This window comes from Chiloscyllium plagiosum, unplaced genomic scaffold (genome assembly GCF_037043375.1).
Source record: "Chiloscyllium plagiosum isolate Xiang-an unplaced genomic scaffold, Cpla_swu_hap1 HiC_scaffold_8, whole genome shotgun sequence".
Lineage (NCBI taxonomy): Eukaryota > Metazoa > Chordata > Chondrichthyes > Orectolobiformes > Hemiscylliidae > Chiloscyllium > Chiloscyllium plagiosum.
The window spans coordinates 11,925,494-11,952,016 of NW_028270146.1; the positions used below are offsets into that span (position 1 = coordinate 11,925,494).

At 40.2% G+C, this 26,523-nt stretch overlaps 1 protein-coding gene across 3 annotated transcripts in view; it reads left to right on the top strand.

Annotated features, from left to right (window-relative positions):
- The window catches only part of ppp4r3a (protein phosphatase 4 regulatory subunit 3A), a 138,534-nt gene extending 112,648 nt beyond the window's left edge, over window positions 1–25,886 (top strand). Inside the window, exons 9-15 of one of the 3 annotated variants that reach the window (XM_043696928.2) lie at window positions 8,849–8,951; window positions 16,922–17,080; window positions 17,189–17,358; window positions 18,443–18,585; window positions 19,478–19,668; window positions 21,255–21,478; window positions 25,040–25,886. In XM_043696928.2, the coding sequence (XP_043552863.1) occupies window positions 8,849–8,951; window positions 16,922–17,080; window positions 17,189–17,358; window positions 18,443–18,585; window positions 19,478–19,668; window positions 21,255–21,478; window positions 25,040–25,162 (1,113 nt within the window). In that variant the 3' untranslated portion in view covers window positions 25,163–25,886. Of the gene's footprint in view, window positions 1–8,848; window positions 8,973–16,921; window positions 17,081–17,188; window positions 17,359–18,442; window positions 18,586–19,477; window positions 19,691–21,254; window positions 21,479–25,039 lie in introns of those variants that run through there. The other 2 variants (XM_043696926.2, XM_043696929.2) reach the window with 2 other exon arrangements.
- Window positions 25,887–26,523: the final 637 nt, after the last annotated feature.

Genomic DNA, 26,523 nt, shown 5'->3' on the forward strand with positions numbered 1-26,523 from the left:
ACTTTTAAAGAAGTATGTACCTGAACCTCAAGGTCACTCTGTTCAAAAACACTACCCAGGGCCTGACCATTAACTGTGTCAGTCCTGACATTGTTCATCTTAGATAAATGCGAGGTGTTGCATTATGGTAAGTTAAACTCCATCTGCCACTCATTGGCCCAACAGATCAAAATCCAGTTGTATTCTTAGTTAAACTCCTTTACTGTCCACTATACCACCAATTTGGTTTCATCTGCAAACTTAACTAACCTTGCCTCCCCCAGTTGCTCTTTTGCCTTTAATGTACTTGTAGAATCTCTTGGATTCTCCTTAACCTGATCTGCCAAGGTTATCTTCTATCCCCTTTTTGTCCTTCTGATTTCCCTCTTAAATATGCCTTACCCTACCTATACGTTTCATGAGATGCACTTGATCCCAGCTTTCTGTATCTGACATATGTCTCCTTTTTCTTGAACTAAGCAAGAGGAACAGAGAGAGTGCACATGTATGTCCCTTGAGTCTGTCCCATCACTTCTTGCAGATGTGGCTGATCTCCTTCCTCGGTTCAACTTTGCCTGCACCTGATGTTTCTTGATTCCATGAGAGGTTTAATATTGATAGCTCCTCTTTGCACTGACATAGTTTCAGAAGGCTATGGCAGATAAATTAGATTATTTTGTCTCTCTTAAAACAATTCCTTTGAGACATTGAGTCAAGACATTGAGGTACTTCTTTTAAATATACAGTATGTGCTTAGGGTTTAGTGCAAAAGTGCACCCGTAATTCTCCACAGGGTTGTTCAGCTGTGAAAGACTTCTGCATCTATCCACTGAGGAGTTAATTTATTCACTCATTACGTTAAGAATACCATGTATTATACTGCATGTTATAACTACTTAAATTGCTGTCTGTGTTTTTCCCAATGGATTGAAATCCCTGCTGGACTTTATACCCAACCATTGGAGAAAGATTTTTAATGCATGCCATCTAACATAAATTCCAAAAACAATGGTGTCCCTGGAATGTTAATTGTAAGAAAATATACACTTTAAAATTATGTATCCTGAAATAAATCAATTCTCTGAGAGGATGATTGTGAGCATCATTTTGGCTATCCTCAGAACTAACACTGTAATAGAAGGAAAGGCAAATTGGGTCTCAGGTGTGAAAACATGCGAAGTTGGCATCATTTATTTTTTTAAAAAACTTGGAGAGTTAAGCAGTGGTAAACTCTGTTGTTCGGTGAAACAAGCTCATAAGGCCTGAATTATTTATCCTCTTCTATTATTAAGAAGTTCCTTGGTCTATCTCAGTTTTTCTGTTTAGTTGTCTCACGTTCTGTTGCTTTCTTTTATCTCCCACTTCCTGCTTTAAATATATTGCAAACCTCCTGATTCTGCTTCCACTGTTAGAAATCTTTAGTACTGTAGTAACACTTAAAGCCAATGTGTAGAGGGGAGACAACAATAGTGTTTTGAATTCAAGCAGTTCACAAGAAAGTGAGGATTGCAGATGCTGAAGAGTCAGTCAAAAAGGGTAGCGCCAGAAAGGCACAGCAGGTCCAGCTGCGTCCGAGGAGCAGGAGAATCAACATTTTGGGAATAAACTCAATATTCAGGGAGTCACAACTGAAATGGGCTGCAAGAATGCCGGCCTGTCACATAAAGTGAATTAGCTATGGAAAGCTTGAGCTGTTGACCTCATGGTGATCAACAGAAGCTTTACAAGGACATTCTTAAAATTTTGGTTTAAGCTTTCCAGTTTCCTTAATCTTGCCTAAGATCACTGCATCTGACACAACCAAAGGAAAAGACCATGGGAGGCGATAGCCTCATGGTATTATTGCAAGACTATTAATTTGGAAACCCTGGATCCCAGGATTTCTGGGATCCCAGGCTTGAATCCTGCCTTGGTACATGATGGAATTTGAATTCAATGAGAAAGAAAATCTAGAAATAAGAGTCTAACAATGACCATGAAGCCATTGTTGATTATCAGAAGACTGCATCTTGTTCAGGAATGTCCTTGAGGGAAGGAATTTATTGTCTTGACATGGTCTGGCCTTCATGTGACTCCAGACCCATAGCAATGTGGTTCACTTTTAACTGCTTCCTGGGCCATTCGGGATGGGCGATAAATGCTGGACTAGCCAGCGATGCTCACATCCTGTGAATGAATGTTTTTTTTAAATGTTAGATAGTCTTGCCTCCTTCAGTGCAGAGGCAGGAGTAAGCACTTAAGAGAGGAAATCGCAAGAGAAGAACTCATTCAAAGCTCAACCACGTGTAGCATTCAGCCCTATCTTCACAGGCTTTCAAATGGGCCTTAGCAAGCATTAGTGAAACCACTGAAACCCAATAAACTCTTCGGTCAATGGGCATGAACACCTTTGCCTCAAAGGACTAATGAGAGGTGGTTTTATTTTAGAATCTGAGAATTCCTTCAATGTGGAAGCAGGCCAATCAACCCAATGAGTCCACACCAACTCTCCAAAGAGCATGCCATCCAGACCCATTCCCCTACCCTCTAACCCATGTATTTCCCATGGCTATCATACTTAATCTACACATCCATGAACACTATGTGCAATTTAGCATAGCCAATCCACCTAACTTGCACATCATTTGGGCTGAATTACATCAGCTCCGAAGGAGCTCCCATTCGTCAACCAGTAAATCCCTCTCCCTCCTTTCAGTCTTACTGTTCCAATGACTAGGGTCAGAACTTTAGAATGGAGCAGACTGCTTAACCCTTTAAAGATCATCAAATCTTAATCTAGTTAAAGTGACTCACCAAGGACAGTGTGTGATTTCGTCCCCATAGTGTGAGGAGATCCCACCCTCCACAAGTGCTAGCCATTCAGAACAGCTAGCAGCTCCAACTGTCTCAGAACCACCAAAAACCTGGCAGCAGTCCCAGGAGACCAGTACCAGTGAAACACCAGCTTCAAGTAAGCTAGAGCATTGGTCACGCAAGGTTATGGCAACTTAGAAAAGTGAACAAGAGCAATGGGGAAGGTGAGAAAGTTGGGTTTTAAAGTCCAGGAAGAGAAATAGGAAGGAGGGTACTTTTACTTTAGAGATGTCCCAATGCAGCTCATAGAGTCACAGAATCATGCAGCTGTACAGCATGGAAACAGACCCTTCAGCCCAACTGGTCCATGCGAACCACATATCCAAAATCAATCTAGTCCCATTTGCCAGCACAGCCTATATCCCTCTCAACCATTCCTATTCATTTACCCATCCAGATGCCTTTTAAATGTTGTAATTGTACCAACCTCCACCATTTTGTCTGGTAGCTCATTCTATACATGCACCACTCTCTGTGGAAAAAGTTGTCCCTTAGGTCCTATTTAAATCTTTCCTGTCTCACCTTAAACCTATGCCCTTTAGTTTTGGACTCTGCTACCCTGAGGAAAAAACCCCGGTTATTCACCCTGTCTATGCCCCTTCATGATTTTATAAGGTTACCCCTCAGTCTCCAATGTTTCAGGGGAAAAAAGCCCCAGACTATTCAGCATCTCCCTCAAACCCTCCTACCTGGCAACATCCCGATAAATCTTTTCTGAGCCGTTTCAGAATTCACAACTTCCTTCCTTATAGCAGGGAGACGAGAAATGCATGCAAAGGGGTCTGACTAATGTCCTGTACATTCGCAACATGACCTCCCAGCTCCTATATTCAATGCAACGACCAGTAAAGGCAAGCATACCAAATGTCACCTTCACTGTCCTAACTACCTGCGGCTCTACTTTCAAAGAACTGTGAACCTGCAATCCAAGCTCCCTTTGTTCAGCGACTCTCCCCAGGACCTTACCATTAAGTATATTGGCCTACTTGCCTATCTGATCAAGGTGCCATTGTACCTCGAGGTAACCTTCTTGGTTGTCCACTACACCACCAATTTTGGTGTCATCTGCAAACTTTTTAACCATATCTCCTGTGTTCGCATCCAAATCATTTATATAAATGACAAAAAGCAGTGGACCCAGTACTGATCTTTATGGCACTCAGCTGGTCACAGGCCTCCAGTTTGAAAAGCAGCCCTCCACTACCGCCCTTTGTCTCATACTTTTGAGCTGGTTCTGTATCTAAATGGCTAATTCTCACTGTATACCATTCAGTCTAATGTGCAGGACCTTGTCAAATGCCTTACTGCAGTCCATATAGAACATGTCCACTGCTCTGCCTTCATCACTCCTTCACCTCTTCAAAAAACTCAGTTAGTGAGACATGATTTCTCAAGCACATGTTGACTATCCCTAATCACTTCTTAGCTTTCCAAATACATATAAAACCTGTCCCTCAGGGTTCCCTTCATAACTTGCCCACCACTGATGTCAGGCTCAACGGTATATAGTTCCCTGGCTTTTCCTCACCACCTTTCTTGAATAGTGACACCATGTTAACCAACCTCCAGTTTTCCAGCACCTAACCTGTAGCTATTGATGATACAAATATCTCAGCAACGGGCCTCACGATCACTTCCGTAGCTTCCCACAAAGTTCTAGGGTACACCTGATCAGGTCCCGGAGATTTATCCACCTCTGTGTGTGTTTTAAGGCGCCACCAGCACCTTTTGTAGTATGGATATTTTTCAAGGTGTCGCTATTTATTTCCCCAATTTCTGTAGAATCCGTCTCCTCTTCCACAGTAAATACTGATGCAAAATACTTGTTTAGTATCTCCCCGCGGTTCCACACATAGGTGGTCTTGCTGATCTTTGAGGGGCCTTGTTCTCTCCCTCGGTTGCTCTTTGTCATTAATGTATTTTCAGAATCCCTTTGGATTCTCCTTAACCCTATTTGCCATCCTGATTTCCCTCTTAACTATGCTTCTACAGCCTTTATACTGTTCTAGAGGTTCACTCAATCCCTGCTATCCCTGTCTGGCATCTGCTACCTTCTTTCTCTTGACAAAAACGTCAATTTCTCTAGTCATCCAGCATTGCTTACACCCACCAGCCTTATCCTTCACCTTCTCGGGAGCACTCTGCCTCTGAACTCTCATTATCTTATTTTGAAGGCTTCCCACTTCCCAGCAGTTCCTTTACCTGCCAATATCCTCCCTCAATCAACTTTTGAAAGTTCTTGCCTAATACCGTCAAAATTGGCTGTCCTCTGGTTTAGAACTTTAATGTTTAGATCCAGTCTGTCCTTTTCCATCACTATTTTGAAACTAACAGAGTTATGATCACTGACCCCAAAGTGCTTTCCCCACTGACACTTCAGTCACCTGCCCTGCCTTATTTCCCAACAATAGGTCGAGTTTTGCTCCATTTCTAGCAGGTACGTCCAAATATTGAATTAGAAAATTTTGTTCTGCACACTTAACAGATTCCTCTCTTATCCAAGCCCTTAACACTGTGGCAGTCCCAGTCTATATTTGTAAAGTTAAAATCCCCTACTATTAACATCCTATTATTATTGGTTCTCCCTAATCCTTGGCAAGAAGGTTTATGGAGAACCCAAAGGCATTTTACTCATACGTGAGGAATAAGAGAATGATCAGGGAAAAGGTAGGGCCGATCAGAGATAGCGTATGGAACTTGTGCATGGAGTCTGAGCAGATAGGGGAAGCCCTAAATGAGATTTTTGCTTTGGTTTTCACCAAGGAAAGGGAACTTATTGTAAATGAAAACTTCAAGGAGCTGGGATACAGTCTTGACCAAATCAAGATTGATGAAGTTGATGTGCTAGAAATTTTGGAAAACATTAAGATTGATAAATCCCCAGGGCCAGACCAGATTTATCCTAGACTGCTCCGGGAAGTGAGAAAAAGAGGTTGCTAAGCCGCTGGCGAGGATATTTGCCTCCTCCCTCTCCACAGGAGTCGTACCGGAGAATTGGAAGGAGGCGAATGTTGTTTTTCTTTTCACGAAGGGTAAAAGGGAAATCCATGGCAATTACAGACCAGTCAGTCTTACATCTGTGGTCAGCAAAGTTTTGGAAAGAATTCTGAGGGATAGGATTTATGACTATTTGGCAAAGCATAGTGTGATTAAAGGCAGTCAGCGTGACTTTGTGAGGGGCAGGTCATGCCTCACAAATCTTATTGAGTTCTTCGAGGAGATGTCAAGACATGTCAACGACGGTCAAGCAGTAGACATGGTGTATATGGATTTCAGCAACACATTCGATAAGGTTCCCCATGGTAGGCTCATTCATAAAGTCAGGAAGTATGGGATACAGGGAGATTTGGCTAACTGGATTCAGAATTGGTTGGTTGACAAGGCAGAGAGTGGTTGTAGATGGAAAGTATTCTGTCTGGAGGTCAGTGTTGAGTGAGGTCCCACAGGGCTCTGTTCTTGGGCCTCTGCTCTTTGTAGTTTTTATAAATGACTTGGATGAGAAGATTGAGGGATGGGTTAGTAAATTTGCAGATAACACAAAGGTTGGAGGTGTCGTCGATAGTGTAGAGGGCTACTGCAGGCTGCAGCGCGACATAGACAGGATGCAGAGCTGGGCTGAGAAATGGCAGATGGAGTTCAACCTGGATAAATGCGAAGTGATGCATTTTGTAAGGTCAAACTCGAATGCTGAATATAGGATTAAAGACAACATTCTTGGCATTGTGGAGAAACAGAGGGATCAGGGAATGCAAGTACATAGATCCTTCAAAGTTGCCACCCAAGTGGGTAGGGTTGTTAAGAAAGCATATGGTGTTTTGGTTTTCATTAACAGGTGTCAAGTTTAAGAGCCGCGAGGTTTTGCTGCAGCTCTACAAGTCCCTGGTGCGGCCACACTTGGAATATTGTGTCCAGTTCTGGTCGCCCTACTATAGGAAAGATACAGAGGCTTTGGAGAGGGTGCAAAGAAGGTTTACCAGGATGCTGCCTGGACTGGAGGGCTTGCCTTATGAAGAAAGATTGAATAAGCTCAGACTTTTCTTTCTGGAGAGAAGGAGGAAGAGAGTAGACCTGATCAAGGTGTACAAAATAATGAAGTGGAATAGATAGAGTCAATAGCCAGAGACTTTTCCCCAGGACACGATTGACTGGTACGAGGAGTCATAGTTTGAAGATATTAGGAGGAAGGTATAAAGGACATGTCAGAGGTAGGTTCTTTACGCAGAGAGTTGTGAATGCATGGAATGCGTTGCCAGCTGTGGGGTGGAAGCAGAGTCACTGGGGGCATTTAAGCGACTGTTGGACATGCACAAGGATAGCAGTGAGTTGAGGGGTGCGTAGGTTAAGTTACTATATTTTACATGAGGATTAAACCTCGGCACATCGTGGGCCAAAGGGCCTGTTCTGTGCTGTACTTTTCTATGTTCTAAGCTCATCACTGCCTTGTCAGGGGCAGTTAGAGATGAGCAATAAATGCTGGCCTTGCCACCAGGAACCATATCTCATGAAATAATAAATGCGCTACATTACGTGATATTTTATTATATAGTAGACCCAAGTCTGTATTGGTCCACTTGCTGAGTTTGAAATGAAGACGAGAAACTAGGAACAGGAGTAGGCCATTCAAGATTTTGAATCAGCTCCTCCATTCTAGATCATGGCTGATCATCTATCTCGAAGCCATTTTTCTGCAACATCTTGAAGTCATTCGTTTGTGGAAACCTATTGAATTTTGCCTTAAACTCGCAAAGTGACTGAACTTTCAGAGCTTTCTAGGGTTAGGACCTACTTTCTGAGTGAAGAAATTCCTCATCTAAGTCCCTAGTGGCTTTCCTCTTTTTCTCAGGCTCATATTAGCCCTCCCAACCAGTGGAATCTTCCTTTCTCCAACCACCCTGTCTAGTCCTTTAAGAGTTTTGTAAGGTTCATGAAATCATCTCTCATTCAGCTAATCTCTAAATAATACAGACCCAGTTTCTTCAATGTCTCCAAATAGAATAATTCAGCTTCATAAAACTTAGTCTGCACTCCCTCTGTGGTAAGTCTAATCTCCCTTGGATAAGGGAGCCAAAACTTTACAAAACCCCAGGTGTGATCTCTCCCAAGTTCTATGCAATTGAAGTAGGATATCTTTACTTCTGCACTTAACTTTACCATTTGCCACCTTAATTGCTTGCTGCAACTGTGTGCTGCTTTTCAGTGATATGCGTGTGAAATGTAACCAATATTCTTGGACATCGACACTTCCCAATCTTTCACCTATCAAGAAATATTCTGATTCTCCATTCCTGTTACCAAAGTGGATAAGCCACGCCACACAAGTGGATACAAGACTGTCTTAGAAATGTTCATTATTCCCAATGTAAGAAAGGCATTAGTGAGATTTTTTTTGCATTCTACAGAGCCATTTTATGTTAATCTGGCGATTTAGTGATTTAAGAGCAGCTATGTACTCTGCCCTAAACTGAAGAGAACTTAAATTGAAAGATAGGTCTTTGGCTTTTCACACGTAAGAGTACTAATTGAGCAAATTACATCCCAATTGAAGTAATTTTATTCTGGTATATCCCCTTGCTAAAAGTGTAGAAAGTTGTCTTCAAATTTGAAAGTGTGTGGGGAATAGATTCAAACATTAATGTAGATGTTAGAGGGCCACTGATGTGTGATTCATTTCTCTTCTCATGAGTGCTTATTTACATTCCTTACTTTTTTTGAGATCTTTGCACTAACAGAAAATTAATTACTGGTGTATCACCCAAGTAGTGGTGCAATAAGTCACATGTCCAAACATAGTCCAGATTGGAAGTACAAAACCCATCACTGTTTTGCCACACTGTGACTATCTGTTTTAATAGGTATAAAATATTCTCTGACCAGCTTCATATCAGGTTCTGCTTCTTAGACAGTAATTGCATTTGTACTAAAATATTAATAAATGATAATTAAATTGTAGTCCCTGTTAGTAACGCACCATTCTGAAAGCAAGGAAGTCTAAATTAAGATGCATTATTTTGTGCAGAAAACAGAGAAGACGGAATTCCTGAGTTTCTTTTACAAGCACTGCATGCATGTTCTGACTGCCCCCTTGCTGGCGAATACCACTGAGGAGAAGCCCAGCAAAGGTGAGCCATCTCCGTATAATGGTCAGTACCAATCATCATCTTACCTTCAATGTGTGGCATGCAAATACACTTGTGTCAAAATGTTAAGTGGTAATGAAGAGAATTGCTCAAAAACTTAAGTCCTGCCATTCCCTTTCTCTGATATCCAGCAGCACTGGTTGTTATGAACATTTTTGTTGGTTCTTGGGTCAAACAACACTGCTCGTGGAAAGGAAACTGAGAATTCATCTCTCATCATAGATATCCCACTTGTCACTGGGTCAGAAGCCAGTTGTTGTTAACTTTTTCCAGCAAAATAATTGTTTGTAATTATGTTTTCAAAGATTCCAAGGTTGAGTTGAGGTTCTTCAGTTTTTCACTTGATGCCTTTCTTGCATTTCCATCAAATGCATGGCTATCCATAAAATAAGCCTTCTAAAGGGCTGCAGATTGTTGCAGCAGGAACCACGCAGCAAAAGCTGCGCAAAATCACTAAGAGCCTGGCTTTTCTTGAGAGAAAGCATGATTAAATGGTCAGAGTTAGGCAGTATGTATAAGATAAATCCTCCAGAGTATGGATATGGGTTAATTTTCCTGTTCTGTGCTTAACTTTTATGTGCTCTTTTTATTTGTGGGCATGTTTAATATTTAGATAAAGCTCGGTTTCAAGAATTCGGTGATGGATATATTTTGTGAAGTACAGTATTTTGGTGCCTCTGTTACATTTGAAACATGCAGATTGAAAAAGCCATGCCTGTGAAATAACATCTTGTATTTTAATTTTGTTTGAATCATTGCTTGGTTTTGTTAATGGCAACTTCTTGAGACACAATGCTTTAGGTTTATTGAACCCAGCTAAGTATATGGTTAAGTAGATTGCTGTGAGTAAATTTGAGTGTTCTGGCAAATGATGATATAAAGTCAGTTTTTAAAAATTTCATTATGTGTATCTAAAATCAACTTCCAATTCCTTGAAATTCTTATGGAAGCTGACTACCTAAACCAAACACATGTTTTGTACTCAAATGTGTTTTTGAATGTTATGGTCAATTCTGTCCTTGTTACCATGCAAACTAAGATTTTGTTTTGATTATACTAATGTCTTCCATTGATACAAAAGCAGGAAAGTAGCAAATATTCTGCATCTGTGATTTTATGTATATTTAAGTGAAATTATGCACTTTGGTTTTCAGTAATGTAGGAATTGTTTTATTATATACGTCTTTTGCTTCTACTCAATATGTCACTCATGAACAGATCATGGGATGTTAATTATACTGCCAGATATGCATCATTGATGTTAAGTAATAAAAAGTTTAAATAGTATATTGGATGATGAAGCTTTATATTACGAACATGCAATTTCAAGCAAAATGGTTACGGTTGTTTAATTTAATCTACATTTAGAAACTAATTCAAACTGAGCAGAACGACTGCTGTTGGAGCTTTTATGAAGAATTAATTAAATATTTTAATAGTAGCCATGTTAGCAGGCAATGCCACATACTCGTATTGTTCAAAGTCTTGTTGCTTTCTGCCTCGTTTGTTCCATTCCAGCTATTTATTTGACTGGGAGATGGTTTTGAAAATAAGCAACCTTTTGTTCACGCTATCGGTCATTTTAAGTGATACCAAATACTTGGATTTTTACCTATCTGCTCCTGAATGAATTTCCTCTGGTGGGCCAGAATTGAAGGACTTTCTCTCTAGTCCTGAATAGTCCTGTACCAAAGAAGGACAATTTAATGGTGTCATTCATTCTTAAAATGTCACAGCAGGAAAAGGTCTGCTGACATTAGCTGTTTCGCTTGGCAGAAACCAAAAATGACCTCTTTCCTCATTTACTGCAGTCAATGTTATTGCAATGAGGAAGGCATTTAAAACACTTGTTTATCCCCCTGATCAAATGAATAAGTAGTAGCTAAATTTGCCAAATAACTACTTGATTTTGTTTCAGTTATTTAATGTCAAGCATGTGCAAACTTTGATAATTCAAGTAGATATTCTACAAAAATCCAAAAGTTGAAAAATCTGTGAATGTCCTTGCTGCTTAACAGTTACACTATAACCACTCCAGTCAGAAATATATATTCTGAATCACTGGTTGTCTGGAAATTTTTTGAGTCTACTAAAGCAATACATGATACTACTTTAGTACGATACTTCAGATGTGATAATTTGGAAGATGCAGTATTTGAATAAATAACAATTTTTCTTGGTGTTTAATAATAATCTATCACTGTTTTGCTTCATGTGAATATTTATAATCTTTTGTTTCATTTGTTCCTGGAACGTGGGCTCAGCTGGGTAGGCCAGCGTTTATTGCCCATTTGTAATAGAGGGTAAGTACCAGCCATAGTGCTGAGGATTGGAGTCATATGATGGCCAAACTGGATAAAAGATGGCATATGCTCTTCCCTAAAAGATATTCGTAAACCTGATGGGTTTTTACAACAATCATAAATAGTCACATACTCACCATTTTTATTCCATGCTTTTTATTGCATTCAAGTCTCTATCTGGTGGGATTTGAACCCTGTTCCCAAAGCATTAGCCTGGGGTTTGGAATTACTATTCAGTGACACCACTATGTTGCAGCCTCTTCCGTCATACTTGCGATAAGGCTTTCTAACAACATTACAATCGAGAAAATTTAAAATACTGTAATGACTTGATCCTGAACATTCCAGACAATGAAGATGTTGCAGTGTACACTGGGATGTCTTGTGGCACAGTGGTAATATACCTAACTCTGAGCCAGGAGACCCAGGTTCAAACCCCATCTGTTCAGAAGTGTGTCATAATAGTTTGATTAGACAGTATTTACTTGTGATCCATGGGGAGTAACTTTCAGACAATCAAGTGAAGCTTTCCCTCAAATCTCCGAAATCTTATTTGGGAAAGGCAATATCCAATATTGATTACTGACATTGCATTTCCTGGTAATAGTAGATCTGGAATAAACAATTGTACAAATGACTAGTTCCAAAGCTATGTCAGCAGCCATCACAGATAAAGCCTGGATCTAGATCAACTACTTGCCAAAGCAAAGAAATGAGCTTGAGGGAGTCTCGGTCACCTGAGTGCATGCTCCCCATTCTGGAAGGCACAATGTTTGAGCTAGTAGTCTCAAAGCAAGCATCGCATCTTATGATCTTAAAATTAGAATCAGTGAGGTAGCCAGGATTTGCAGAGCGTGCTCAAAGGTGTTTGTACCTGGATTGTTCAGTAAATGATCAAGTTCAGAGATGGCAAATATAAGGCGTTGCATATATTGGAACTGATAAAAGCAATCATGTGAGAGAGAAAATACCAAGGGAGATATTGAGAGAGACCTGGTTTATCTGTTTTAGTGACAGTGAATACAAGTGCAGAGATGGAATATGTGCTATTTTCCTTCTTCCTCCATTGCCCCAAACACACTTGCCAAGTGAAAGCAATTTTAAAATGCTGCTTTCAGTTTAGTACAGTGCATTGACTGCTCAACATGTGGTCTCCACTTCATTGGGAAGATCAAGTGCAGATTGAGTAACTGTTTTATAGAATATTTGCAGGCATGACACATCCTCCTATTACTAAAAGCGTGACAGGAATGCTGATAAGTGATTGCTTGTCAGTGTACTTTTTTTTTATCACTCTTCCAAAATTAGAATATTTGTTTAAACTAAGAATCAGGAAATCAAGAAAAAGTTTTGGAGTAGATATAACGTTAAGTAAATTAATAAGAGCAGAGAGTGAGTCTAAAGGCACAAATTAATATTAATCATTGAACAATGTACTGATTTTATCCTAAAATAGGGATTAGAGATTTACTTTTCAGTCCAGCCCCATGATACCTGTGCCCTGTGTTTGTAATTCCTAATCATTCATGTACTAATTTGATTCCTGTGGAAGCAATAAAAGCTAACACACTGTATGCCTTCTTAACAACCTTATCAACCTGGGTGGCAACCTTCAGAGATCTACGCACACGGACACCGAGATCCCTCTGCTCATCCACACTACCAAGAATCTTACTATTAGCCCAGTACTCTGAATTCCCTCCAAAGTGAATTATCTCTCACTTTTCTGCATTAAACTCCATTTGCCACCTCTCAGCTCAGCTCTGCAGCTTATCTATGTCACTCTGTAACCTGCAACTTCCTTCAGCACTTTCCACAACTCCTCCAACCTTAGTGTCATCTGCAAATTTACTAACCTATACTTCTATGCCCTCATCCAGGTGATTTATAAAAATGACAAACAACAAGCACCCTAACTGAGCCATCACGTCTCATCTTAATATAAGTCGTCTTCTTCCTCTTGACAAGAGATTCAATTTCTTTAGTGAACCACTGTTCCCTCGCTCGACTACTTCCTCCCTACCTGGCTGGTACATGCTTATCAAAGGCATGCAGTAGCTGTTCCTTGAACAAGCTCCACATTTCAATTGTGCCCTTCCCCTGCAATTTCCTTCCTTCTTCTATGCATCCTTTATCTTGCCTGATCGCATCATAATTGCCTTTCCCCCCAGCTATAACCGTTGCCCTATGGTATATACAAGATGATTAGGGGGTTAGATAGGGTTGACAGTGTGAACCTTTTCCCGCGTATGGAGTCGGGTATTACAAGGGGGCATAGCTTTAAATTAAGGGGGGGTAGATATAGGACTGAAGTTAGGGGTAGGTTCTTCACTCAGCGAGTCGTAAGTTCATGGAATGCCCTGCCAGTAGCAGTGGTCGACTCTCCCTCTTTATGGGCATTTAAGCGGGCATTGGATAGGTATATGGAGGATAGTGGGTTAGTATAGGTTAGGTGGGCTTGGATCGGCGCAACATCGAGGCCCAAAGGGCCTGTACTGCGCTGTATTCTTCTATGTTCTATATACCTATCCCTTTCTATCACTAAAGTTAAGGTAACCGAATTGTGGTCACTATCACCAAAGTGCTCACCTACCTCCAAATCTAACACCTGGCCTGGTTCGTTACCTAGTATCAAATCCAATGTGGCCTCGCCTCTTGTTGGCCTATCTACATAGTGCGTCAGGAAACCCTCCACACATTGGACAAAAACTGACCCATCGAAAGTGCACGAACTATAGCATTCCCAGTCAATATTTGGAAAGTTAAAGCCCCCCCCCATAACAGCCACCTTGTTACTTTGGCTTTTATCCCGAATCATCTGTGCAATTCTTTCCTCTACGTCTCTAACTATTTGGAGGCCTATAGTAAACTCCCAACAGGGTGACCGTCTTTCCTGTTTCTAACCTCACCCCATTCTACCTCAGTGGATGAGTCCTCAAACATCATTTCTGCCACCCTAATATTGTCCTTGACTAACAATGTCACACCTCCCCCTCTTTTATCACTTACCCTGATCTTACTGAAACATCTAAACCCCAGAACCAGCAACAACCATTCCTGTCCGTTCTCCGTACATATATCCGAAATGGTCACAATATCAAAGTCTCAGGTACTAACCCATGCTGCAAGTTCACCCACCTTATTCCAGATGCTCCTGGCGTTGAAGTAGATACATTTCAAACCACCTTCCTGCCTGTCGGTACACTCCTATGACCTTGAAACCTTATTCATGACCTCACTATTCTCAACCTCCTGTACACTTGAGTTACAATTTAGGTTCCCATCCCCTGCTGAATTAGTTTAAACCCTCCCGAAGACGATGAGCAAATTTCCCTCCAGGATATTAGTACCCTTCTGGTTCAGGTGTAGACCATCCTGTTTGTAGAGGTCCCACCTACGCCAGAATGAGCCCCAATTATTCAGGTATCCAGCAAACACCCAACTTTTATATACATGTAGGGGGGAGAAAAGGCCCAGAGTCCTCTGCACGCTGGTAAGTTTTTAAATGAACAATTTACCTTACCGACAGCCCCCTTGTTTCCACTCTAGCCAGTCCAGCTGCAGAAATGAAGGCTCCTGTTCCCACGAGGTAAGTTTTTAAATGAAGAACATAGCTTCCCGATAGCCTCCGGTTTCCATTCTTACCTATTAATCACTGAAGATGCTATTTCTCAATTGGAGTTAATTCTAGATAGATGTGGCATTGAAGGAATTAAAATTGGCACAAAGGAAGTGTGGTATAGATTGATGAAGGTGATTGCAAAAGAGCCTGATGTTGTGTCTCAGCCTATAACCATGTATTGTTGTCGTCATTTCTCTATGGTGTTAGCAGAGATTTCTGTTCAGTGACTCTGAAAAATAGATTATAATTGAAGAGTTTCTAATTACTTTGAAGTACTTTCTGATGTACAATGTGTATGGTGGTATGGACAAATGAGGCCACTATTTTATATAGAAGCTGATTCCACAAACTTCAATATGAATTATCAATTGTGACGATTTTTAGTGATTATTGATGGGGGAATGGTGATTGAGACACTGAGAATTCCCTGTACTCCTACAAAAAATGCAACAATTTTACCTTGAACCATTGAAGAAGGTAACTCAAAGAAGTTTGTGTGCTTGAGTCCACAATTTGCAAGAGAAAGTGAAGCTGGCAATCTACAAAGTAGCTGGTTGTTTCCTTTATTGAATCTTTGTTGTGAAGCAGAGCACTGTGTGATAATTATGCAAAATTTAATTTAGGTTGGTCTAAAGAATAACTATATTGAGCATTGGTATGATGTACAATCATGTGATTTTCAAAGTGCTAAAATCTGTACATCTTATGATTCAAAACTTTCTTATTGCATACTTGTATTTTCTGCAACTACCTGTGGACTTATAGTAGGAACACAGGTGCAGGAGTAGGCCATTTAACCCTTTGAATCTGCTTAATTCAATTAGCTCACAACTGATCACTATTTCCTTTTGTTCACCAATACTTCCCACTCCCCCTCCAATGAAAAATAATCTGCCTTTCTGTTTCTACCAATGTGAATAACTTTTCACTTATTAGCATTGTATTTCTTCTGAATGTTCTTGTCCATTCCGTTAGACTGTCCAAGTTATCTTGAATCCTGTTTGCATCTTCTTTGCAACTTGCATTCGCATCCAATTTGGTGTCATAAGAAAATTTGGATTATTACAATTCGTCCCCACATTCAGATCATTCATGACTGTTTGCTGACTAGTGCATGCGCCTCTTTAAGTCACAAATGCACATTCAAAGGGTTTTGGGGGACGGGAGGGTTAGCTGGAAGAAAAAGGAGGAGGACAGCAGAAAGAGGGCCACTCGACACCTGGGTCCTGTTCCCTTGTTACCTCCAGGAATTCCTCCTCTCACCAACGTTCCCTCCTCCCATATCCTACCACTGAAGCCCATTTCATATCCGTGCTTCCCTGCACATTAGCAATGTGGTGTTTGCGTATGAAGTCACACAATTCTACATGATAACATAATGTGTTTGGAATTGTACGCATGCGCATTCTCAAATTGACACAAGTGCCATTGTTGTCCACAATTGCAAGTGCCAGCAAACACAGCCAAAGCCGAAACCTTTTGTAACTGCAAGTCCCACAGTGTACAAAGACATGCATTACCAGTTAACCTGTTTACTTTTCCTTTCAAGAAAGGAAAACATAAGGTGTTAAAAATTCTTTTTTTCTAAACATTACCTAAGATGTGAACTTTTTAAGAAAGGAGAATAAATCACTGGTTCACATGTAAAGCCATTTACTGCACTATAAACTTATAATTGAACTTCTGCAGTTTACACCTGTCAAAACCAATAATTTCTATTTGTGTGTTATATTCAAGTTATGTTATCCATTTTTCTTTTTGACTTTTTATTTTGAACACTGAGATGTGACAGAAAATCAAAATTCAAGATAATTAATTTACAAAATACAATTAGGAATAGGGGTAAGTCATTTGGCACCTTGAGCTAGCTCAGCCATTTGATAAGTTCACAGCTAGTCCAATTGTGACCTCAACTCTACTTTCCTGCTTACCTCTTATAACTTGCTTATAACTTGTTTTTCAGCACAATTTTTAGGCAAAAACATTGCTTTAACATGACCAAACCAGATTCTTGCTTTACTCCTCAGATGATTTTCAGACAGCCCAGCTTTTGGCCTTAATTTTGGAATTGCTCACCTTCTGCGTGGAACATCATACCTACCATATCAAGAACTACATCATAAACAAAGACATTTTACGGAGAGTACTTGTACTCATGGGCTCAAAGCATGCCTTTGTCGCATTATGTAAGTTTTAGGCTGATTTTCTTTTAATAAATTAATCTCTTCTTTCTTACCTGTTCTTTTTCTAGGTTCGGTGTTTTATGCTTGAACCTGTATTTATTTTAATTTCAGGTGCACTTCGCTTCATGAGAAAGATAATTGGGTTGAAAGATGAGTTCTACAATCGCTACATAATGAAAGCCTTTCTGTTTGAAGCTGTGATGAAGGCATTTCTGAATAATGGATCCCGATATAATTTGTTGAATTCAGCCATCATTGAAATGTTTGAGTTCATCAGAGTGGTAAGTTTGGCTGTCTTTCTGCCAAGCAAAAGAAGCTGGTTTGTGGGAACTAGGGTAGAATGGGCAACACCACAGTGTTGGTGGTACATGCTTCAGTCTTTCGTACTGCTGTACCTAATCTTGGTCATAATGCCAAAGAAAGCAACTAGTTGCAAAGGCAGGTTCAGTTCTCTAGCTTTGTGTGCCCCCATCTTACCCACACATTATTAAAGCAACTACAACAAAAGGCAGGTGGCGATCTCATTCTGTTGAGAGCCCTATCTTGGCACACTGCTACAGTGCACAGTCAAGGAGGTGGAGGAAATAGGCTGGAGAGTCTGTACAGGTTTAGTGCCATATCTTGTAGTAGATCTTCAAAACTCCAAGTAGGTCACTTAGATGTCCTTTCCAGCCAAGGTATAGGATTGAACATCAGGTTGCAGGTTGTTAAAAGCCAGTTCTGCAGAGACTATTTAGTTTATATTTGATTTACTTATTGTAACACTGGAGAAAAAGAAAAGTCTCAAATACTAAGTGTCACAGGAGAAACTGTACACAACATACCTGTAAGCTTCTGAAAGGTTAAAAAAAAACACCTCAAGGGTGTCCCCAGCTTTGTTAAACTTTGTGTTTTCTGATATTACTAGTTCAACTTAAGTACATTTCCATGTTGAAACCTAAAATTGAGAGAATTTCTAATGCAAAAATACCACTTAATTCTGTTGCCTTTATAAGTGACAGTTGTAGGATTTTGTTTGAGACTGAAACCTGGGGTGACATGGTGGCTCAGTGGTTAGCACTTCTGCCTCACAGCGCCAGGGACCCGGGTTCGATTCTGGTCGACTGTCTGTGTGGAGTTTGCACATTTTCCCCATGTCTGCATGGGTTTCTTTCGATTGGTCCAGCTTCCTCCCACAATCCAAAGATGTGCATGGCAGGTGAATTGCCTATGCTAAATTGCCCATAGTGTGAGGTGCATTAGTTAGGGGTAAATGTGGGGAATGGGTCTGGGTGGAGAGTTGGTGTGGACTTGTTGAGCCAAAGGGTCTGTTTCCATACTATAGGGAATCTAATCTAATAAATAGTCTCTTGTTCTTTTATGCAGGAAGACATCAAGTCGCTAACAGCCCACGTCATAGAAAATTACTGGAAAGCACTTGAAGATGTGGATTATGTGCAGACGTTCAAAGGGTTGAAACTACGTTATGAGCAGCAAAGGGAAAGGCAGGATAATCCAAAACTTGACAGGTGATTATTTTCAATAAATATAATTTCTCTTCCTTAAGGACTTGTAAAAAGCTCCAGTTCATTGGCTGCGTTACATAAAATGTTGAAAAGGCTGCATGAAAAGAGTTTGGTAAACCAAAAAGTTTGAGTTAGATTATTCAAACTTTTAATTTAGAACATCATATGAAGGAAGGAAAACTGGAGGCAGTCTCTTAGTTTGTTGATTAGGGAAAGAAGGGATAGAAAATAGAAGTGTGATTTGGTGTTACAAGTCAAAGTGAGTGAAATGTGTGAAGTGATCCTGTCTCATTTCTGCCAGATTTTTTCTGGACCATAGACAACACACTTCTTTTACTTTTAATTCTGAGCATAATGCTTATTTTTAATGACAGCTGCTTGCATTTGTCACGTCTGAGATATGCTGTTGGTGTACATCGTGAATTTGTATCCTTGATCTGATGAGTAGACTAGGGTTAAATGTATTCCTCGCACTTGTGTGCTCACTTTTTCTGTCCCTTCCCCATCTCTCTCATCTTCCCCTTCCTCTCCCTTTCTATGCCTCTGAAATTGGCAGATTGTACTTCTATTGATTTTACACAACTGAATATCTTATGCATGCTTCAGAAGGCAGTTGAGATTGTTATTGTTGACCGTTAAGAGCCATGTAAGGATGGCGGATTTCTTTCCCTATTAATTAACTATTTGGGATTTTGCAACAATCCAATATTTTCCTGACCAATTAATTTACTAAGAAATATATCTCCTTGCATCTTTTTTCCAATTGAATTGAAATTCTTATTGCCATTGTGAGATTTGAACTCCAGTTATCTGGATTACTATTCCAGCGTTTTAACCACTACCATTCCCACTATGGCAAAGTATTCTGATGTTTTATTTTATCTCTGAAATACAGTATGCGCTCCATCTTGCGGAATAACAGGTACAGACGAGATGCCCGCACCTTGGAGGAAGAGGAGGAGATGTGGTTCAACACAGATGAGGATGAAATGGAAGATGGGGAGCCAGTGCTACTACCAACTGACAAGTCAAAAAATGATGACGAAATCATGGACCATTTTGGCAAATTTATGGAGAGGAAAAAATGTATGGAATCTGCCAATTAAGTGTAAATTCTTCTTTTTATTACTCAACTGCAGGAATAAATGGCTCTCAGGTTGAGCAGTGCTCTCTAGCACAGAAAGTTTCCCCAGTCTCAGTTCTCTCATGATGGTGGATGCCCTATTACTTCATATGGAGACGGGAGTTCATATTTTGACAAGTGAAAAATCTGCTTGACAAACCGTCTTCAAAAAGCAGCTTCACAATGGCCTGTTGGGCAAAAGGCACCACGTGGACTGGGGAGAATGTTAGATTTGGCTTCTGCATCCTTGGGCTCAAAAGGTGGGGATAGAAATCGATCCAGAATCCCACTCTGACGTTTATCAAATGACAGAAATGCCAAACGACAGAATTAGTCTTGGCAGTAATGCCCTATCCGAAGGATGAGGAGCTAATTTATCCAGACTCTTGTAAGAACATTGACCTTTTGGCAATAGGGTGTTTCTAATAGCCATGGAACCACATCTCAGTAGCAGTCAACACTTGTGGTAGAGTGGCAATGTTGAAATGAATCAGCCAGGATATGTCCCAGAGACCATAGAAAGCAGATAATGCACATTGAAACAAGTATTTGAATTGGTTTTCTCTATCTCCAACTTCATTTTCATTTAGCTCCCTCCCTCTTTCCCTTATTTTCTGTATATTAGTTATTTGCACTGCCTCAATAGTTAGTGCTTTGATAATTGTTTTTAAATTTTGTAATACTGGTGTTTTGGTGGCGGTTTAAAAAGAAGGCTACTTTTCCCCACTGAGTGTTGGTCAGGAAGGGGAGAGAGCAGGCTGGAGTTTGCACTGAACTATGGACCACAAATAAACAGTTGTGGAAGGCAGACTGAATCCTACTTCTTGCTTTGGTAAATAGATGACTAGCAATATAGCAGGAAAGTGCAACTGATAACATGTAAATCACAGTACAATTTGAGATTGTGAAATTATTCATATGTCAAACTAAACATTTATGTATCTGAACCAATGTAGGCCTAGCAAAGAAATTGAATCCATATAAAATATTAAGGCTGTTAGTTTGAGAGGGATCTAATTAATTGGGGGAGAGGGAGAGCTGCAGTTTTGATCTTGCTTTAATTTAGATCTTACTGCTTACAATTCAATAACAGTTTTACAAAAGTCATTATGACAGAATGCAGGCTCCATTGTGGACTACTGCGTAATCCTATTTCCTTTTCATTATGCATGACCTTGAGAGAAGATTCTCTATTGTTAATATTCCATTCTATTTCCTGTTTGCATATATTGTGTGAAATTCACTTCATTCAAATACAGTAATATTCACTACATAATTTTAGTTTTTTTGATGAATTTTAGTGTTAGAAGAAGAATTTATTGGGAGTTTAATGACAGAAAAGTTAAGTGCACTTTAATTTGAGAAATTAATCCTACAATTTGTTCATTCAATTCTTTGTATTTAGAAGTTGAATTTGTCCCTTCTGTTTTGAAGAGATGACTCTGACTTGCATTGAAACATTTTATCTGTATTAACCTTAAACTGGTGTTTATGTAAGATACTGTTTTAAATATCTTTGAAGTAAATTATAACCTTCCCCTGTTTTTAGTGAAGGACGGGGATGAAAAGGAGATCCTGACGAAAAACACTCTGACCGGGAGGCAAAGTCCCAGCTTTAAGCTTTCCTTCTCCAGTGGTGGAAGTAGCAAGTCCAGCCTCACCAGCCACTCAGCCTCGAGTAATGCACCTGGGTCACCGGGTTCCCCGGGATCTCCAGGGTCACCTGGCACAATAGCCAAAAGCACACCTCATATGGCAGCTATTACCACCAAGGTATTGTATTGGAGTTAAGTGAGTCTTCAAAAATGCTGGGGCCATTTCAGATAATTGCTGCAGCCTGACCCCTCCATCTGATTATCTCCTATCCATCATATTGTAATCAAGTTTACTTTTCCTTCCTATTGTGTAATTGCATGAACAAAATATTGGCTACAAAATCATTGTTCAATCTCAGGTCTTTAATTCCAGTTGTTTTGTACAAAGTCACACAAATATGGGGAAAAAAGTGGGCGGCACGGTGGCACAGTGGTTAGCACTGCTGCCTCACAGCGCCAGAGACCCGGGTTCAGTTCCCGCCTCAGGCGACTGACTGTGTGGAGTTTGCATATTCTCCCTGTGTCTGCGTGGGTTTCCTCCGGGTGCTCCGGTTTCCTCCCACAGTCGAAAAATGTGCAGGTTAGGTGAATTGGCCATGCTAAATTGCCCGTAGTGTTAGATGAAGGGGTAAATGTAGGGGAATGGGTCTGGGTGGGTTACGCTTCGGCGGGTCGGTGTGCACTTGTTGGGCCGAAGGGCCTGTTTCCACAATGTAAGTAATCTAATCTAATCAAAAAATGAGTGCTGAGTTCTGTGTTCAACCACTTTAGTTGAATCTCATCTGTGCAACCTTGACAACGTGTATGTCACAATAATTGGGGATGGTTGCTGTCTTTTTTCAATTATATGCTGATATAAAATCAAACATGTAACAAATTCAGCAGTCTAGCACCTTCTGTGGAGAGAGAGAGAGCAGAGTCAGGGTTTCAGGTCCTATGACCATGCATCAGAACTGCCAACCAAATATGTATCCATTGAATTTAAAAATCAAACCAAAGCTTCAATGACAAGATTGACTGCTGAGTAACACTGTCAGGTGTGTGGTGCTGGAAAAGCACAGCAGATCAGGCAGCATCCATGGAGCAGGAAAATCGACGGGAAAGGGCTCATTCCTGATGAAGGGCTTTTGTGCGAAATGTCGATTTTCCTGCTCCACTGATATTGCCTGACCTGCTGTGCTTTTTTAGCACTGCACTCCTGACTCTGATCTCCAATATCTGCAGTCCGCACTTACACCATGCTGAGTAACACTGCCAAGAGTAGTCCTACAGAGGACTTTGCAGTCAGGGTCACTGAATAATGGTCAGGAACCAGATTAGCTAACTTCCCAACTGTATTGTCAAATTAATTTAAAATTTATAATTCTTACTTTGAAGTTATAGCCTTTAATAATTGATTCATGGCATTTGTCAACCCTCCAATTCAGGCAAATACTCCTAGGTCTTTGCTAACAATGTTTTGATCGTTGGAAGGCACAGTAGCAATTGGGTCCCATTTCTTTCCTTAGTAAAATAAAAAAAACATTGTCAGAGCTTTTGCCAATCCATTATCAGTTGTTCATAGCTCAGGACAACTCTCAAATTTGTCGTTTCTGTATGTATCCTGGCTCAGTTAGGAACATAAAAACAGGAGTAAGCCATTCAGCCCATCAAGCCTGCTTCACCATTTAATATGATCACAGCTGATCAACTATTTCAATGCTTTTTACCCATGCTATGCCATCACTTTTTGCACCATTGGTAATCAGAAATTGAGCAGTCCTTACTTTAAGATACTCAAAGATTGAATTCCACAGTGGAGAAATGAAGTGCAAGGATTCACAGACCTCTGAGTGAAGGAACTTCTCATCTTGGTCCTACATGGCATCCCTCCTATTTTTAAGTTGTACCCCTTGTTCTCGACTTCCCAAACAGGGAAACACCTGACGTGCATTTACTGTTCAAATACTTTGTAAGTTTCAATGAGATAAGCTCTCAATCTTTGCGAAATCTAGAGAATACAGTCCCAGTTTGCCCAATCCCTTGTCAGGCCACAGTTCTTTTCCAGGAATAAACCTGGTGGTGCCAGTTGGTAATGTACTTGGTAATTGGTCACTATCTTCCTATTCCAGGACTTAGGCACAGCAGTCTACACTGACACCCTAGTGCAGTGCTCACTTAGCACTGCAACATCAGAAGTGTCATCTTTTGGATTAAACATTGTCACATTTGCCCTCAAGATGTAAAAATGAGCATTGGCCTTAAGTCCAATTTCTTGCCAATATTAATAACATGATCAACGTTGAGGAAAGAGGTTTCATTGGTCAGTATCACATTGCGCAAGAAGTTCCAGCAAGCACAGATGATGTGCTGTTTTTCCTATATTATAACGATGGCTGCATTTCAAAAGTATCTGATTGACTAAAATATTTTGGAATACACAGCACTTGTGAGAAGCTTTACATAAGTCTTTCGCCCTGTTGAGACCGAGCAGTTTTGTGACATATGAAGTAACAAGAGCCTATAGGTTAGTATTAATGGCCCGATGTTTGGAATATCTGATATTATTAGATGGAAGAGTACTTGAAAGGGCAGGACAGTCCCTTACTTGGATAACTTTATGATCTGTACAATTTCGAAGAGTGTGTTGCTAGAAAAGCATAGCCAGTCAGGCAGCATCCAAGGAGCAGGAGAATTGACATTTCAGGCATAAACCCTTCATTGAAATAGCAAGCCCTTCATCCTGATCTGTACAGTTGTAATTACACTAGTTGATGTTTTGTGGAATTCCTCATGGTAAATCATGGAAAAACAATGAAATTCAGGATAAAGCTTTTTACCCAGAGTGGTTAGAATATGGAACTTGCTATCATAAGGATTGTCTGAGACAAATAGTATATATGCATTTAAGGGGAATCTATACATTTGCTCAAGAAAGAAGGGAATAAAATGATGGGGGTTAGAATTGTGGAGCCTGTGTGATACATAAACAGCTGCATGAGCATTTTTTGGGGTTTCTTTGTGCTGTAAAATTGTACATAATGAGAATGAGATTTAAGGTGCAGGGATATAGATATTGTAAAATTGATGGCCTCCTGAACAGTTGTAAAGTTGAAGGAAAAATAAAGTGGTAGAGAAACTCAGGTTTAGCAGCATCTTTGGAGAGTGTGTGATCAAGTTAACGTTTTGCCTGTGCTATGATTCTTTGTTGGAACTAAAGGGGCTGGAGAATGATAGTTTTAATACCATTGACGTGGGTGAGAAGCAAGTGAAACAGATGCTGAGGGGGTTAGAGCAAACAACCATGATGCTTGAGAAGAAAAGGTGGTGAAGAATAGGTGTTACTGGGATGTATAAATAGTAGAAGATAGGTCAGTTCTGTTAAGAGCAAACCATGGGTGGGGAGGGAGTGTAATCAAAGTGGAGGACACAATTCATAATCTGAGGTTGTTGAGCTCAGTGTCAAGTCCTAAAGGCTGTAAATGGCCTAAACAAAAATGAGATGCTTACTTCCAGCTGCAGCAGAAATGTCTCTGTGAGAACAATGGTATATTGAAATGGCAAGCAACTAGAGGGTCTGAATCATTCTTATGGACACATGATTGGTCTCACCATTATAGAGCACTATATTGCAATGTTAACTCTGATTTCCCAACAACACTTCAGAATAATGAGCTATTTTGTTTGTGCTACAGTCAGCATTTGAAATATGTTGACCACTGTATATTTATCTGTTGTAAATTTCTTACTACTTGTGCAGGGTGGTCTAATCGGCCTTGTAGATTACCCAGATGATGATGAAGAGGAAGAGGAAGAAGAGGAAGATGGTGATGAAAAAGAACAATCGGCGCCTTTGACTAAGAAATCTAGGCTTGGATCCTAATGGTGATCTCCTTTAGCCTTGCCCAATGGCATTTGGTGATCTGCAAATTTCACCAGGCTCAGAAAAGGGTGGCTGAACAGTTCTGTCTTACACAGATAAATGTACACGTGGAATTCTGCTGATCAAGTGCCAATCCAGCCAAGTGGGGAAACAGCAAAACTAAAGTTGAGAACAAAGGATTTGGACCTTGACACTTGAGCGTATCCAGGCTTTGACCTCACTCTACCCCCTTTCTCAGGGAAGGAAGATATAAAGCAGCATCCAGTGAGGGTGGCGAGTTTTCTGGTGCTACAAAACGTAGCATGACTGGCTCATTTTGGTTCGGTCTGTAATGGTGTGTCAGAAGGTCACTGGGAATTTGAGAGGGCATCGTGATGTCCAACAGTAATTCTTCCCTGGAGTGCCAGCAGTTTTTCTCATTGTTCAAAGACTTGCCTTCCCATTGTATATTCAGGACATCAATGGTCATGATGAACAAAAATATTTTAAAGGAACCTCTGTGGGAGGACTGAGAGTACACAATTTTTCTCTTTTTAACCTTTGCCCTTTAAAACTGCATAATTTTTTGAGGAAAAACTCACATCCCCTCTGATTAAAAAGTGAATGGAATTTCTAGATGTGATCATTTTTGTTTCATATCTTGCATTTTCTTCAATTTTTTTTGAGTGTACACTTAGTTGTTTAAGTATATTTGGGACCATTAAAGAAATTTTGATGTAATGTACTTCCCTGTTTTGTATTGGAATCCTTCATTGTGTTATTTGCATGGAGTGGGTTTTTCTACTTGAATACAAATTGGTTATATAGAAATTAAAGATGGTTTGCTAAACTTTTTTTGAAAAGCTAGTTCCAAAATGATCTGGAAGAGAGCACTGTTGGTATGATCAGCAAGTTTGCAGATGACACAAAGATTGATGGAGTAGCAGGGGACTGTCAAAGAATACAGGAGAATATAGATAGACTGGAGAGTTGGGCGGAGAAGTGGCAGATGGAGTTCAATCCAGGCAAATGTGAGATGATGCATTTTGGGAAGTCTAATTCTAGAGCGAATTATACAGTAAACTGAAGAGCCTTGGGAAAAGTTGATGAGCAGAAAGATCTGGGAGTGCTGGTCCATTGTATCCTGAAAGTTGCTACACAAGTGGATAGAGTGGTCAAGATGGCATATAGTATGTTTGCCTTCATCGGGCGGTATTGAGTATAAGAGCTGGCAGGTCATGTTAAAATTGTACGCAACATTGGTTCAGTCGCATTTAGAATACTGTATGTAGTTCTGGTCGCCACATTACCAGAAGGATGTGGACGATTTGGAGAGGGTGCAGAGAAGGTTTAAGAGGGTGTTGCCTGGTATGGAAGGTGCT